Source organism: Podarcis muralis, chromosome 8 (assembly GCF_964188315.1).
Source record: "Podarcis muralis chromosome 8, rPodMur119.hap1.1, whole genome shotgun sequence".
Taxonomy (NCBI): Eukaryota; Metazoa; Chordata; class Lepidosauria; order Squamata; family Lacertidae; genus Podarcis; species Podarcis muralis.
The window spans coordinates 61,818,280-61,831,764 of NC_135662.1; the positions used below are offsets into that span (position 1 = coordinate 61,818,280).

The 13,485-nt window shown below is 40.5% G+C and overlaps 1 protein-coding gene across 8 annotated transcripts in view; it reads right to left on the bottom strand.

Moving 5' to 3' along the window:
* Positions 1-13,485, bottom strand: part of HIVEP1 (HIVEP zinc finger 1) — an 85,953-nt gene that overhangs the window by 20,002 nt on the left and 52,466 nt on the right. For 7 of the 8 annotated variants that reach the window (XM_077933288.1, XM_028737730.2, XM_028737724.2 and 4 more), the window contains 2 exons: positions 10,622-10,675; positions 1,191-7,090 (listed from right to left, as the gene is read on the bottom strand). In XM_077933288.1, the coding sequence (XP_077789414.1) occupies positions 1,191-7,090; positions 10,622-10,675 (5,954 nt within the window). The remainder of the gene's footprint in view (positions 1-1,190; positions 7,091-10,621; positions 10,676-13,485) is intronic. The other variant, XM_077933289.1, reaches the window with a different exon arrangement.

The following is a 13,485-nucleotide window of genomic DNA, read 5'->3' on the forward strand; positions in this document are numbered from 1 at the left end:
GGCACGTCCTACTACAAGAAAATACATAGTTTTAGATGCTATTCCTCATGTTGTAAGATCTGCAGGTGAAGTATAAGACTGGGTCAGAAAATAAGAAACATGAGCGCAGAAGAGAGGCTTATTCAATGGAAGCTCCACAAGTGACAGATTACATGATGTAAATACAGTTATTGGAATATTAGATATTGGGATGAAGTAAATATAAAAGGATGGATGGGTTGGATGCAGGAATTCCTTCTGTGAGCACAAGTGAATGAATGCAGAAAGGGATTTCACTGCCCCACTAGTTTTCAAAACCTAAAAATCCAACTTTGGTGTTTTTTTAGGATCAGGCAGGGGTTTCCATTCATCTATTCTACCAGCTTCGAAATTAATGCCCACATTTCTCTGTAAAATAAATTCTATTCAATAATACAACTCCCCAAAAAATCTTCTCTCTTTATACAATTTTTCTTCAAGCCAACGCAGCACAGTACTATAATAAGATGTAACCTTCATTAAGTCACAATAATAAAATATTTTAAAGAAAAGCAGTCCATGCATGCTTTTTGTTTCACAGACTCATGGGAAAGCAGAAAGTCAATATTGTTTAAGCTATATGCACAAAATGCCTATTGCATTTTGGTGCAACTAAAACCTTCCTCTCCTCTGAGGTTCATGTAGCTAAACCTCTTTACCCCAATGATGTGTTCATTCAGAAAACTCCTCTGCAGTTCTGACATGACAGAACACTGCTATTCCTAAAGGATCTCAGTTATGTGTCACTGTGTGTAGGCCTTGCCCTGTGGGGAAATGAGCTATGAAGAAGTATGAGACACCTTAACATTACATTCCATGAAATTCAATAGAGGAATTTTAAAGAATAATATTAGCTCTTTGGGGAATTTCAAGTGTCCAAACAATATCCAAAAGCTCTTTGCAGAAGCACCTGGCTTTTTCTGCACAATTTTTAAAATTAGGATATGGCTTTCATGAGATGTGATAAACCTCTAAAATTTTAGGTAGGTAAAGATAGCTCAACATTTATATACTGATGCAATAAAGCAGTATTAACAATGCACCAACAGAGTTCAACGAGTTTTCCTCCCAAATGCAAATAAGTTATCCTCATTTTTAAGAGCTTATATAAATACTTTAGTATAAACACTTGAATTCCCCCTCTTAAAATAAATATGTTTTATGCATAGTACCTTAAGTAAGTTGTTCTTCCACTTGCTTGAGTAGACCAGTATGTCAGATCTGAAGTTGGTACTTATTGCTAGAGTATAAGATGGTTTTCCAGCTTTCTGTTTTGAATTCAGAAGGGAAAGAGCAAGTTTTGTCGGCAAACCAAGTGGATTGGGATTGTCAGGACTGACAGACCAAGAAGAATAAACTGAAGTCTTTTGGTCATTTTGCAACAGGTGCACAGGCTTCCTTTTTAACAAGTAACACCATGTAAAGTTTGTTGTAGTCTTTAGGCTTGGGAAAGATAATCGCTGTATATCATCCGCATTCACGACGGACAAAGGGGCTCCAGATTTTGCTTGGCTCAAAACACTGGACTGCTTATCATCATTCGCTTCTGGGGACATCCTCTCTTGACTGTTATCTGGAACCTTTAGAAAGGAAGTCTGAATATTCAGTGAAGTAGATTCAGCTGACTTTCTGAGTGCAAACCTTCCAGTTTCAGAGATCGATGGGCTATCATATTCTAAAGGCTCCTTTATGAGTGAAGAAGCCCCACACCAAGCAGATTCAGCTGAACCAGGCAGAAGATCGGGCGCATTACCAGCGCCGGTGCTTTTATCATCTTGATCTAATGAGAAACCTTCTAGGGGCTCAACTGTGCAGATCTGCCGCACTAAGAGTGGCTTTTTTTGCTTGTTAGGTTCGCCAGCCTTTACGGTCAAAGGATGCAGTGACATAGCACCTGTAGTGCAAGCAGCTCCACTTTCATCCTTAACACGCTTCTGGTGTTTTTCCATGGCAATGTCTAAACTATTGGCTGGCGAGAGCATGCGCTTACTTGAGGCTGTGGCTTCCTGCTGAGGGAAAAGTCCACCAACTGGCATTTTCTGAATCATATTTGAGGACCCCAGGGAAGCTGAATTTTTGCTTTCCGTCTCACAAATCAGATTTTCAAACACAGATGCTGGCTGTGAAATTGGCAAACACCTCAGATGATCTTTGTGGGATTTTGGCAGCTGAGTTTGATCTCTGACTGTTGGCACTGATGCAGTGTTTATTTTACAGAGAGACTGGTTTACCTGATCCCGTGTTACCAAAATTTGAGGAAGGGGTGCAACAGCAGCCAAACCATATGATGGAATATTACTGTGAATGCGCACGGGGATGAAGGGCGCAACATGATGCATCCCACCACTGCAATTATCGGGAGCAGTTCGTTGCAAGGGTGGTGCCACATATTGCTTGGACACTTTGTCGTTCAGTTTAGTATGTATTTCTAATGAAGACCCAGTCTGCTCTGTGCCAGCTGCACCTGGAAGACCTAAAGGATATTGCTTTCCTATGTGCAATGCTTTAACTTGAAGCTGATATTTGGGAGCAAAACAGTCTTCTTGCATACTATGCTGACCAGCAACCATGCTCATGCTTTTCTGAGTTCCAAGTGCTGATCCCTTGAAAGCTGATTGGGAATACTGACTGAGTGAAGCTTGCTGACCAGGATGATGTAAACTAGAGCCTAAAGACTGTTCACTAGAAGGCAGGTTAAGAGAGTTGTTGCTCTTCACTGACTGCGACTCACACAAAGGCTTGATGTAAGTCTGGGGGTGCTGAGAACTTGAAGACAATTCCTCGGGTTTCCCAGAGCCCTGCAACCTCTGCAAGGACACTGAAGAAATATCTGTTGCAGGACTTATTTGAAAAGAAGTACTTGACATGACATCAGGCTGATTCTTTTCTGGAGCAATATTTAAAGATATTTGTCTTACAAGGGGGCCCCTTCTCCTTTCTAACAAAGGTACATGTCCACTGCCAGAAGTCAGTTTAGAAGTAGAGATCTCTAGAAGTGAGGCAGGCTTGGATGGAACTGCACTTCCACAGTCAAATGACTTGCTTCTGTAATCGGCAACTTCCATGGACGGCTGGGTGCAGTTAATTTGTTCAGAAGCAGCACGTCGCATTTCTCTGAAATGAGGACCAGGCACACTAAGCGTATTTGAACTTGTAGGAATTGTAAGGAATTCCAAGGATTTATTTGTAGGCTCTGCTTTGGAAGCACTCTCATTCTTAGATACATCATCTTTATCAAAAGAAGTTGAGAAACTAGATGCACGTGACAAGCTACTCTCCCGACTGAGACTTCTAGAAAGCGTAGATTCAAAGCTCGACTCAGCAGAAGAATGTTCCATTTCAGCCAAGCGAATTCTTTTCTTTTTGGGTGGAAGTTTTTCTGTGGGTAGCTTTGATAAGGTTTCACTACGCTGCGGCCAGTTAAATTTTTCTGTCTTGTCCTGATCACTGCATTGGCTTTCCTGATCTCTATCAGGCTCCTCTGTCACCAATATTTCAGGAACCTGGATGTTATGCTGGCGAACAAGTCGTAGTGGCTGCATTGGTGCACTCTTTTCATGAGGAGTGACTTGACGTTCATGCAGCTGAACTCTTGAGGCTTCTGCTACTTGAGGATGGTGGGAGGCACTCAGGAGAGAATGCTTCTCCTCTTGAGCTATAATGGTACTCAAGGAATGGAGCTTCACAGCTTTGTTAGCATCCTGAAGGGAAACTGGTGATACCCTTTCAAATGAATCTGATTTTTCAAATGAACTAGGTCTGCTTAAGGAGTTTGTGTGCTGAATTACTGAAATCCCGGCCCCTTGTCTTTTCAGTTCTTTTTTTTCTGGTGCCACTGGAACAGCCTGCTTCTCCCCATGCAACATCATCTTTGGCCCCCCAGTCTGTTCTGCGCCATGCGTCTCCAGCTCATCTTGTGCCAGTTTTTGTAGGGAAATACTACGTGAACCTAAAACAGCAGCAGTGTGTTTGGAGACACTGATTGTATTTCCGAGTTTGTTTTGACACTCTGACCCAGCTATGCTCTTTGACAAACTACTACTTGTATCATTTGTCTGCAGTTCATCATCATCATCTCCCACACTTTTCATTTTCCTCCTTTTTCTTATCTGAGATGTCTGCTCCCAGACACCGGTTGAAGTGGCAACTCGATAGTGAAGAATTTGGGGTTGTGTACTGTTCAAGACCGTCTTGTGCTCAGAATCTCGTATAGCTGCCTTGGTTTTTGGTCCATGTAACTCTGAACAATAGAACTTTTTGTGGTTTTCAAAGTTTTCCAGTTTTCTGTATCTGTTTCTGCAAGTCTCACACTCAAACATTGTCCCTCGGCCTTGCTGTGACTTTTTTTTATCCATAGTTGACCCCTGGACAAATGATTTGCTTCTTGACATTAAAAATTCACTTGATGTGTTGCATCCATAACTTTCATCTACAGATCGTGTTTGTCCAAAAGTGTGCCCTTCACTGACCGAAGAATCTTCTATTGCTGCTTGCCGAACAAGGGTGCGAGGGTGTCCGCCTTGGAGCTGTGGAGTAGCAGGTCCTGGCACAAAGACATCATCATACAAGGAGCCAATTTTATCATCAAATGACTGACTTCCACGTAGGGGGTGAGGGGGAGGTATTACATTTGTAGGTACAGCTGAATAACTGGTAGTTGGCATAGAATTACTTCTGGTTATAGGTAAACAGTCAAGAGTTGGTACAGAAAGCAGAAAAACCTGCTTTGACTTCTCAGTAGGTGTAAAAGGAGACTTTGGTATATCAGAGCTTGAGCTAGTCCTTCTACTCATAGGCTTTAGGTCAAACTGAAATGAGTCTTTAAAAATGTAGGATTTTGGAGAATCAATACTACCTCTTCTTGAAAGGGATGTTCTCCGTGGCTTCACACTATCCAACTGTTTGTCATCCACTACAGCCTCATTATCAGATATTATCTTTGAAATGCGTTCTTCAAGCATTTTTGTGGCCAGAGGTGGTCTCATCTGGCCAGATGAAAGCAAGGTCTTGTCAGCACAAATGGTTTGCACAACAGATGCCACAGTGGTGCTCATTCGTGGCACACAACTTTTACTTGAGTCTTTTTCGGAAGAAGGCAATCCTTTCATAAATGGAGCTGGTGGACTCATGGTCTGATCTGCACTTTCTGAACGTGAAAAGTAGCCAGAATCAGTGCTACCTAAACTTCTGGGGCTCAAGAGACATTTTACTTGCTGATCCTGAGAACAATCTGTCGCCTGCTGTCTTTGTAGTTGCGCATGTATTGCTGTCCCTACAGGGGTCCCAAGCTGTTCCTCGGAAACGCTTGTTTCAGTTTTCTGATGTTGCTTAGCATCAGACTCATTTACCAGCACATGTGTTAAATTTGGTTTCACATTTGTTACTTTCAAGTCCCCTTGTTGTTGTGTTTTAGAAAGCGTAGAGGTGGGATCTGCTACTTTGGGGCTATCTGATCTCAAAGGAGATACATTAACAGGGCAAACGATCACCTTGGGTAAAGCTGTCCTTGGTTGCACAGATGAGTCCTGAAATGAGGAGTCACCCAGCATATATTCCGGATTTCTTAAAGAAATGGGACTACCTTTGTGCAATGAGTCAGAATTGGAAGGTATTTTCACTACATGCACAGGTTCAATTTCTAATGATCCTTGGTCTTCTTGTCTTTCATCAGCTGTGCCTTCATCATCACTGTCACCACTTTCTTCCACATCTGAATGGATGCTAAGTGCTTTGTCAGATTCATGGGAGAGAAACCCACTAGAATCTGGCTGGAGGACAAGTCCAAGTTTGATAGCATGAGCATGAGACTTCTTGTGCTTATACAGATTGCTTTTGGTCTTAAATGAAAATCCACAAGTCTCACAAGGATATGGTCGTTCTCCTGTGTGGGAGCGGATGTGCTTTAGGAGAACACTGGGCTTGGCACAAGCCCTATTACAATACTCACAGACATATTTCCCTAGTTTTTTAGGCTTCTGGACTTTTAGAAGGTTACATATTTGTTCCACACCATGGCTGACAACTGAAGCTATCTGGGCTGAGTTGTACAAGGGAGCTATAGATAATTGGGTCGTAGAGCTAGAGGGATGAACTGACAACGGAGATTTTGCTACTAGCTGGTTTTGAGAAAAAGCCTGAGTAACAGAGGATTGGGGGCTCATTATTGAAGAGGTTACTGCTATGCTGTATATATTCTGGAGTTTGAGATTTTCCAGGTTCGGCTGTTGCACCAGAGAATTAGTGAAGCTCTGACATGGAGCAATTTGTTGGTTTTGTTGCCCAGCTTTAGCAAGAACTTGCTCTTGTGAGTGATCAACTGAGGGCATTTGTGCTTGTTCACTCTTCCCTGATGTTGCTACATGCACAGTCTGTGAAGTGCAAGGAAGAAATTGAGATCCAGCTACAAATTCTGGCTGCACCAAAGCAGCATGACTTTGGACACTCAGTGTATTGGATGTGAGACAAGAAGAGGCGCTTGCAGTTTTATTTGGTCTCAGTTTTTCTATTTGCATCCCACTGAAAGGGCACTCTTGTGCTAAGGTGTTCAGCTCAGGCTCCATAGCTTTCAGTAAGACATCGAATGCAGTATTTGTACATGAGGATGAATGACTACAATCAACAAAAGTAATACATTCATTATTGTCAGCCTTGGCTGCACTTGAGCTAGTGGAACCCTTCTTCACTGGTAAGTTTAACTGGGATGAACTGTGGTCTTCTACTGGCCATTTATTCAAGTCCAAGGATTGAGGTAACAGAGACAATTTGGGGTGCACCGAAGTCTCAGATTTGGACGTTTTAATAGCTACCTCACTGCTAAGCACCCCCTCATTTTGTTTGTTTTGTTTCCCATTCTGCGTTGCCAAACTGTGCACTTCTTTTAGGAGCTCTGAAGTATCAGGAAGGATGTTAGACAATGAAGAAGGCTCTTCTACTTTTTCTTTAAGCTTTGCCCGAGCTGGAGTTCTCAAAGGCGATTTTGGTATTTTCGTCAGGTGATTCTCAGTTACAATCTTTTTACGTTTCACACCTTTAACTGTGTCCGTGCTCCCTCTTGTAACAGTCTTGGAGATTTCTGTCAAACACAAAGAAATAAAAGTCAAATGGTGATTCTGCAAATATTATCAGCATCATTTACATAGTACTTTCAACATATTAAATGTTACCCAACCTTTACCCACACCTTGTTACCTATTTAGTGCCATTCCATTTAGCAATATAGGAACTGAGGCAGAAGATAGTAATTTGCTCAAGAGCACCTAAAGTTCGTGAGTCTGAGCCGAGTTTGAATTTAATACAGCATTACACTGAACCACACTAGTTTTAAGTACATTCTTAATTTACAGAATTTGCTTCAGAGACCCCTCCCAAACTTATTTCAGTTCCTGTACATATTATATTCCATTTTCATCATGTTTTCATTACCACTATACAAACCATTTGCTCAGTTAACTGCATTAAATATGAATGAAATTCATTAGGATGAATCTTGGTCCAACAATGTTCCCTCCTCATCTTGTCTCTGGGTGTGCTCAAGAGTAACTCCATTAAAACCAATGCTTTTCACTCACGATTAACTTTATTGATTTCAGTGGGTCTATCTTGAGTGGATAATATAGATACTAGTTCACAGTTTGGACACTCTGGTCCTGGTCCTTGGTCCCCTCCAAAATCTATTATACAGGCCCTAAGGCTGGTGATATATTGATAAGATTGTCCAAAAACGGTTTGAAGTCCATATTGAGATATTGGTTTCATAATTTTTGACCTGTCGATATATTGGGAATCATGAAGTGTGTGGGTGTGGGTGTGAAAAACCGTGAAACCAGCTAATGCCTTTACATAGCTCCATCCTTATTTTGGACATTGTTATATATCACAAAGTTCAGCTGGTGATATATCATAATGTTGAAAACCGTTCACCTCTACACAGTTCCATCCTTATTTCAGGCATCATGATATATTGATATATCACAATGATTAACTGGTGAAATATTGTGATGTTGAAAACCAGTTATCGTCCAGCCTTAATGGGCCCACCTTCAGCACATGGGACTGTTTCTAAGCTGCTCTATTCAAATGGAATACTTCGTCAACAAGAAATACTACGGCAGAGATGGGGAACCAGTGGTTCTCCAGTGTTGCTGGACTCCCACCATCCTTGATGGCTGTGACTGCTGGGAGCTGGTGTTCAACTATATTTGGAAGGCCACATGTTCCCCATTCCTAAGAGAATACAAAACGTAATTCTGCAACCAAGTCTTCATTTGAGTCAGGTGGGGAAGGCAAATATCTAAAAGGCATTCGCACTTCTGGCCTCTAGACCTTTAAAAGATTCACTTGAAAACATTTGAATGGAAGAGTTTCTTTTGTTGAGACGTTGTTGTACTCAGCAAAAATCAATGCATTCATGTATTCTTTCTTCATATTTAAGACAGAATTGTCAGAATAGCTTTGAAAGATTAAGTGCTAAATTAAGCACACTCAGTGTGTTTTCTTCTCTATTGTCAAAACAATCCCAGCTCTGCTGGGTCTGGCACCCGTTACTGATTTACTGAGTAGATTTCAGCAGTGAGAGATTTAAAGCATATGCACTTACAAATGTTATGTTTTCTTCAAGAATCATCAGCAGAAATTAACTTCTCCATTCAGACAAGAATTTAAGAGCAATGATCTTGAATTAGAATCCTAGGTCAATGGTATGGAAATGACTAAGACACAGAATTTAGATGGGGGAAAGGCAGCTGGGACTGGATATCAAACAAGTTGCAGGAAGACATGGCCACAGTGAATACAACTGTGGACAACCCAATGCTTCTTCCTCAGGCACAATATGTTTCAGCCTAGAAAACATGTAAAGTTGAGCAGTCAAAGGAATGAGGACAGACTGAAGTGGGGCAGCAATATACAGATTCACCCAACAAGAAACAGAATGGGATGAATGAAACCTGACTGAGACAGAAGGAACAACCAGCTTGCTGTAGCCTAGTTACATTGGGGAAACCTGATACCTTTCAAGAATTTATTTTGCTTTTAAAATTAAGCTATGATCTGGGTTAGCAGAAATGGACAACAGTACATATTCATGCTTGGAGAAACCCAGTGATGTATAAAATAAAGACTTTGATTACCTAGATACCCTTTAAAGCAGTGTTTCCCAACCTTGGGCCTCCAGCTGTTTTTGGACTACAACTCCCATCATCCCTAGCTAGCAAGACCAGTGGTCAGGGATGCTGGGAATTGTAGTTCAAAAACAGCTGGAGGCCCAAGGTTGGGAAACACTGCTTTAAAGTATTAGTTATCTTTACTGGGCCATCACTGTTAATGTGGCACTAAAATAAAGGTATTGCTGTATGTAGAGGTAGCTAAGGCTTATGTAAGTTGTGCCCTACTAAAAGTGCAAAATAATATAAGTTATTCTAGGCGATGGATTTTTATTCAGTACTAACAAAATGCTGTAAGTATATGTATTTGGAGGCAAGGCTTGTATACTGCTGGCAAATCACATTGAACTTCCTTATGCAACCCGTGTCAGTGAGAGCCAGGCAATCCAGTGTCAGATACAGAGAGCAGGTTTTGTGTTTAAACCTGGTAATAATTTGCAAAGTAAAAGACCATAAACGAAGGGCTGATTTCACTTTTTGTGCTCTGGGACATATAACCAAGTATTCAATATATGCTGGCCCTTACAAGATGTTTGGAATCAGGGGAGAATGTGTGTCTTAAATTTAAAAGTCCTGAAGCTGTAGATTGAGCCCTTTCTGGCAGCTGCCTCAAAAGGGTTTATTTGGGTGTATGTGTGTTTTTAAAGAGACATATATACACAATTCAACACTAATAACCTTATGCAGAGACCTCAGGATGGAGGCCTTAGCTTCCTTCCCTTTCAGAGCTCCGCAAAAAAAATTCCCTGTGACGATCATTTACCAGTAACAGGTTTTTAGGACACTTGAATGAAAATGGTCAAAATCTAAATTCCAAATCAACGCCCAAGTTTTCAAGACTGTTGGATGCCGATGATGGAATTACAAAATAATCAGTAAGGAACATGGTAGTAACAACACCAACATATTCCAAGCAGCTAAAAGTATTCCAAGCAAGTTCAAAATGACGCAAATATGGAGAGTACTTTAATAATTATTAAACTAAGTTCTTTCAGTCCATTTAGCAAGAATACTTTGAGGATAAGGTAATAAAATTGCACCATCAACAGCTGCTTAAAATTTAGGGAAGATAAAATTATCACAGTTAGTTATTAGGCATTATAGCTAAGTGAAATCCCCATCTTCTTAGACCTTCTGCTCCTGAACAATTTCTGGGGGACAAGAACAAGAGAGGCATCTGATTGGCTACTGTGGGGAACAGGAGGTCGGACTGGGCTAGTCAACATGGTGCCCTCCAGGTGTTGTTGGGCTCACAGTCCCATCAGCCGCAGCCAACATGTCCAATGGTCAGGAATGGCTGGCCACTGTACTGTATCTGTAATGTGAGCTGATGATGGTCTTTCATTATTAATATTATTTGCATATCATTATTTATCATTATTATTATTATTATGGGATTGCTGGAGAAAGGCTGCAGGAAGAGAAACAGTGGTGTGTTTTACCTTTCTGTGAGTCTTCTGTTTCATTAAGTTCTTTTTGTGCTTCTTCAATTTTGTCTAATGAAAACAAAAAGTAAATCAGAAAAAAGAGGGGAAAACATACTTTGATCACAAATGGTTTTAATTTCTTCCCCTCACTTTGTTGAATAAACACTTGTAAAAAAACCCAAAAAACCCCACCACCCTCTTTTTAACATTATGGAACAGTTTACCCACCCTCATATACAATGCGAACACTGTTCGTTGGAGGTGTAAGGAAGGCAACCAAAATGACTGAAGAACTGGAACAACTACACAATGAGGAAATTTTAAAAGGCTTGGGGCTTTTTGGCTTATTATTTTTTATCATTTATTTTTATTACATTTCTATCTTGATCTCCCCCCCCCCCCCCCGCAAAGAGAGACAAAAGCATAGACAAAATGGTAAGTGGGGGGTATTGTGGAAAAAGCAGGTAAGTACATAGATGTGAAGGCCCATAAACAAACCAGTGAAAATTGGTTTGTCATCTATCCGCCCCAAATTTTCTGGATTATTTTCCAGGCCTTCCCATCTCTAGACAGGGGTATGCTTTTTCATCTCTTATACTGCACAGTACTTCTTCACACAATGCATAGTCAAACTATGGGATTTCCTCCCACAAGGTGTTGTGATGTGTACCAACTTGGATGGCTTTAAAAGGGAATTAAGACGAGCTCACGGTGGATAAAGCTATTAATGGCTACTAGTCATGATGACTATATGTTACTTCCAGTGTCAGAAGCAGTATGCATCTGAATTCCAGTTGCTGTGAAACATGAGGAGGAAAGGGTTATTGTGCAAACAACCTGCCTATGGGCTTCCTGTGAGAAGAGAATGCTGGGCTAGATAGGCCTTTGATCTTATCTAGCAGTGCTCTTATGTTCTTAGGGAAAACCATCCTACTCCGAAAGCTTAGGCCATGCATTTAAAACTACATTAATATTAATGTCAATTAGCGCAGCCCATTAGTGGCTATGCTTCTGGCTACAAGTGTATGTCTGAAGAAATAGGGCTTAATAATGTATCCATGAAAATACTCAGGCTGTAATAAAAATCCAGGAGGCAGGAGTTTCACGTTAAGGAATAATCACAAAGACTGATGCTATTCAAATACATAATGTGGGTGGGATTATGCGGTGCTTTCAGAGGATGTAAAAGATCAGAATGTGACAAAGGAAAATAGGTGGTTACAAATATATGTAGGGTTCAAGCAGTTTGGGATTTCAATCACTGATACTTAAACTACTGGAGTAAAATCTTCAAAGTCTTAGTCCTGAAAATAAGAGGTGTCAGAAGTTAAGGTTCCTAACATCTGGATTCTACAGGAAATAGTTACCAGATGTCAAAATTGCAAGTAAGATATAAACAGTAGGGAAAAGGAGAAAAACTTTAAAAGTTCTCTTCTGCACATCTTTGAAAATCTAAATGAACATAAGGTTTAAATCAATGCCTCTTTTTCTGAACAAAACAGCGGGAAACGCCTCAAAGAAGTCCCTGTAAATTTACTTGGAAAAGATCAGTAAACACTAGTATACTTATGATGCCTCAATCACATTTGTTCTGGTATTGCCCGGAGTGACCTCAATATATTAACATACTGATCTAAACCTTGACGCTGGCACAGCATCCCACTTCAGGTGGTATCAGCCTCATTGTAAGCACTTTCTGGCTTGATCCAGAACCTCATTTAATAAGAAAGTAATATTCTGACCCATCTGTGTTCACTGAATATTAACTGTCTCTTTCCTGGTTCTGATTATGGCAGAGAACAGATATGATGAAAAGCGGGTTAGAAATAATAGTATCATAGAACTGTAGAGTTGGGAGGGACTCCAAGGGTCATCTAGTCCAACCCCCTGCAATGCAGGAATCTCAAGCAAAGCATCCATGAGTGATGGCCTCCCAACCTCTGCTTAAAAACCTCCAATGAAGGAGAGTCCACAACCTCCCGAGGAAGTCCATTCCACTGTAAATAATTAAATATACATACATAAATAAATGGCTACCATTATTTGTTGTGTATGTTTTCCAAGTGCTTCTGTCCCCAAAGGGCTCCCTTTCTCAGTGACTTTTCAGCACTCCTTGCGAAAATGTTTAGCTTTAAAGTGCCCTCTTTCCTATTACAATAAAGTGACAGAAGCTTTGTTTTGATCCAAGCCATGGGGTTTCTAAATAGTTCAGTGAACACTTCTGAAGAAACTTTATTATTCCTTATTATTTGATTTTCTAGTTGCCTTACAGTCCCTGTTCTAACTCATCCCCATGACAACCACAGAGACAGGTTGCTATCCTTTTCATATCACCTTACAGGGACCAAAGAAGACTTGTTCAAGGTCATCCACAAAATCCCTGTCTGAGCTGGGATTTGATTCAAGACCAGGCACTTTTTCTGTATATGTGAGTGTTATAATCTCATTTCCAGAGTATGTTAATACTTATAATTTTTATTATTTTAGATTGTGGTAGATTGCAGTAGTGGGGAAAAGACTGTTGAAGATTTGGATTTAACAATTAAAAAGTTTTATGAACAGTAAAAACAGACACACTACCTGTAAAGAAGATTATAATTTGGGATGATCAAATCCAGCAAAAGGAAACCATACCTCAAATACTGATGTCCACTGTGTTTCAATATCATTGCAGGTGTGTAGGGCAGATACAATGACAGTATTACATATCTGTTCAAAACTCCTTATACATCACCAATGATTTCTGATGGCAGTCGAGAGGACAACCCATTCCAAAGTGGTCGTCACTTAAAAACAATTAGGGTACGGGGGAGCCGTTGTATTGTGATACCCGAAGAGAGCTAATTTTACTGTTATTAAGGAAATTACCTGGCCACTCA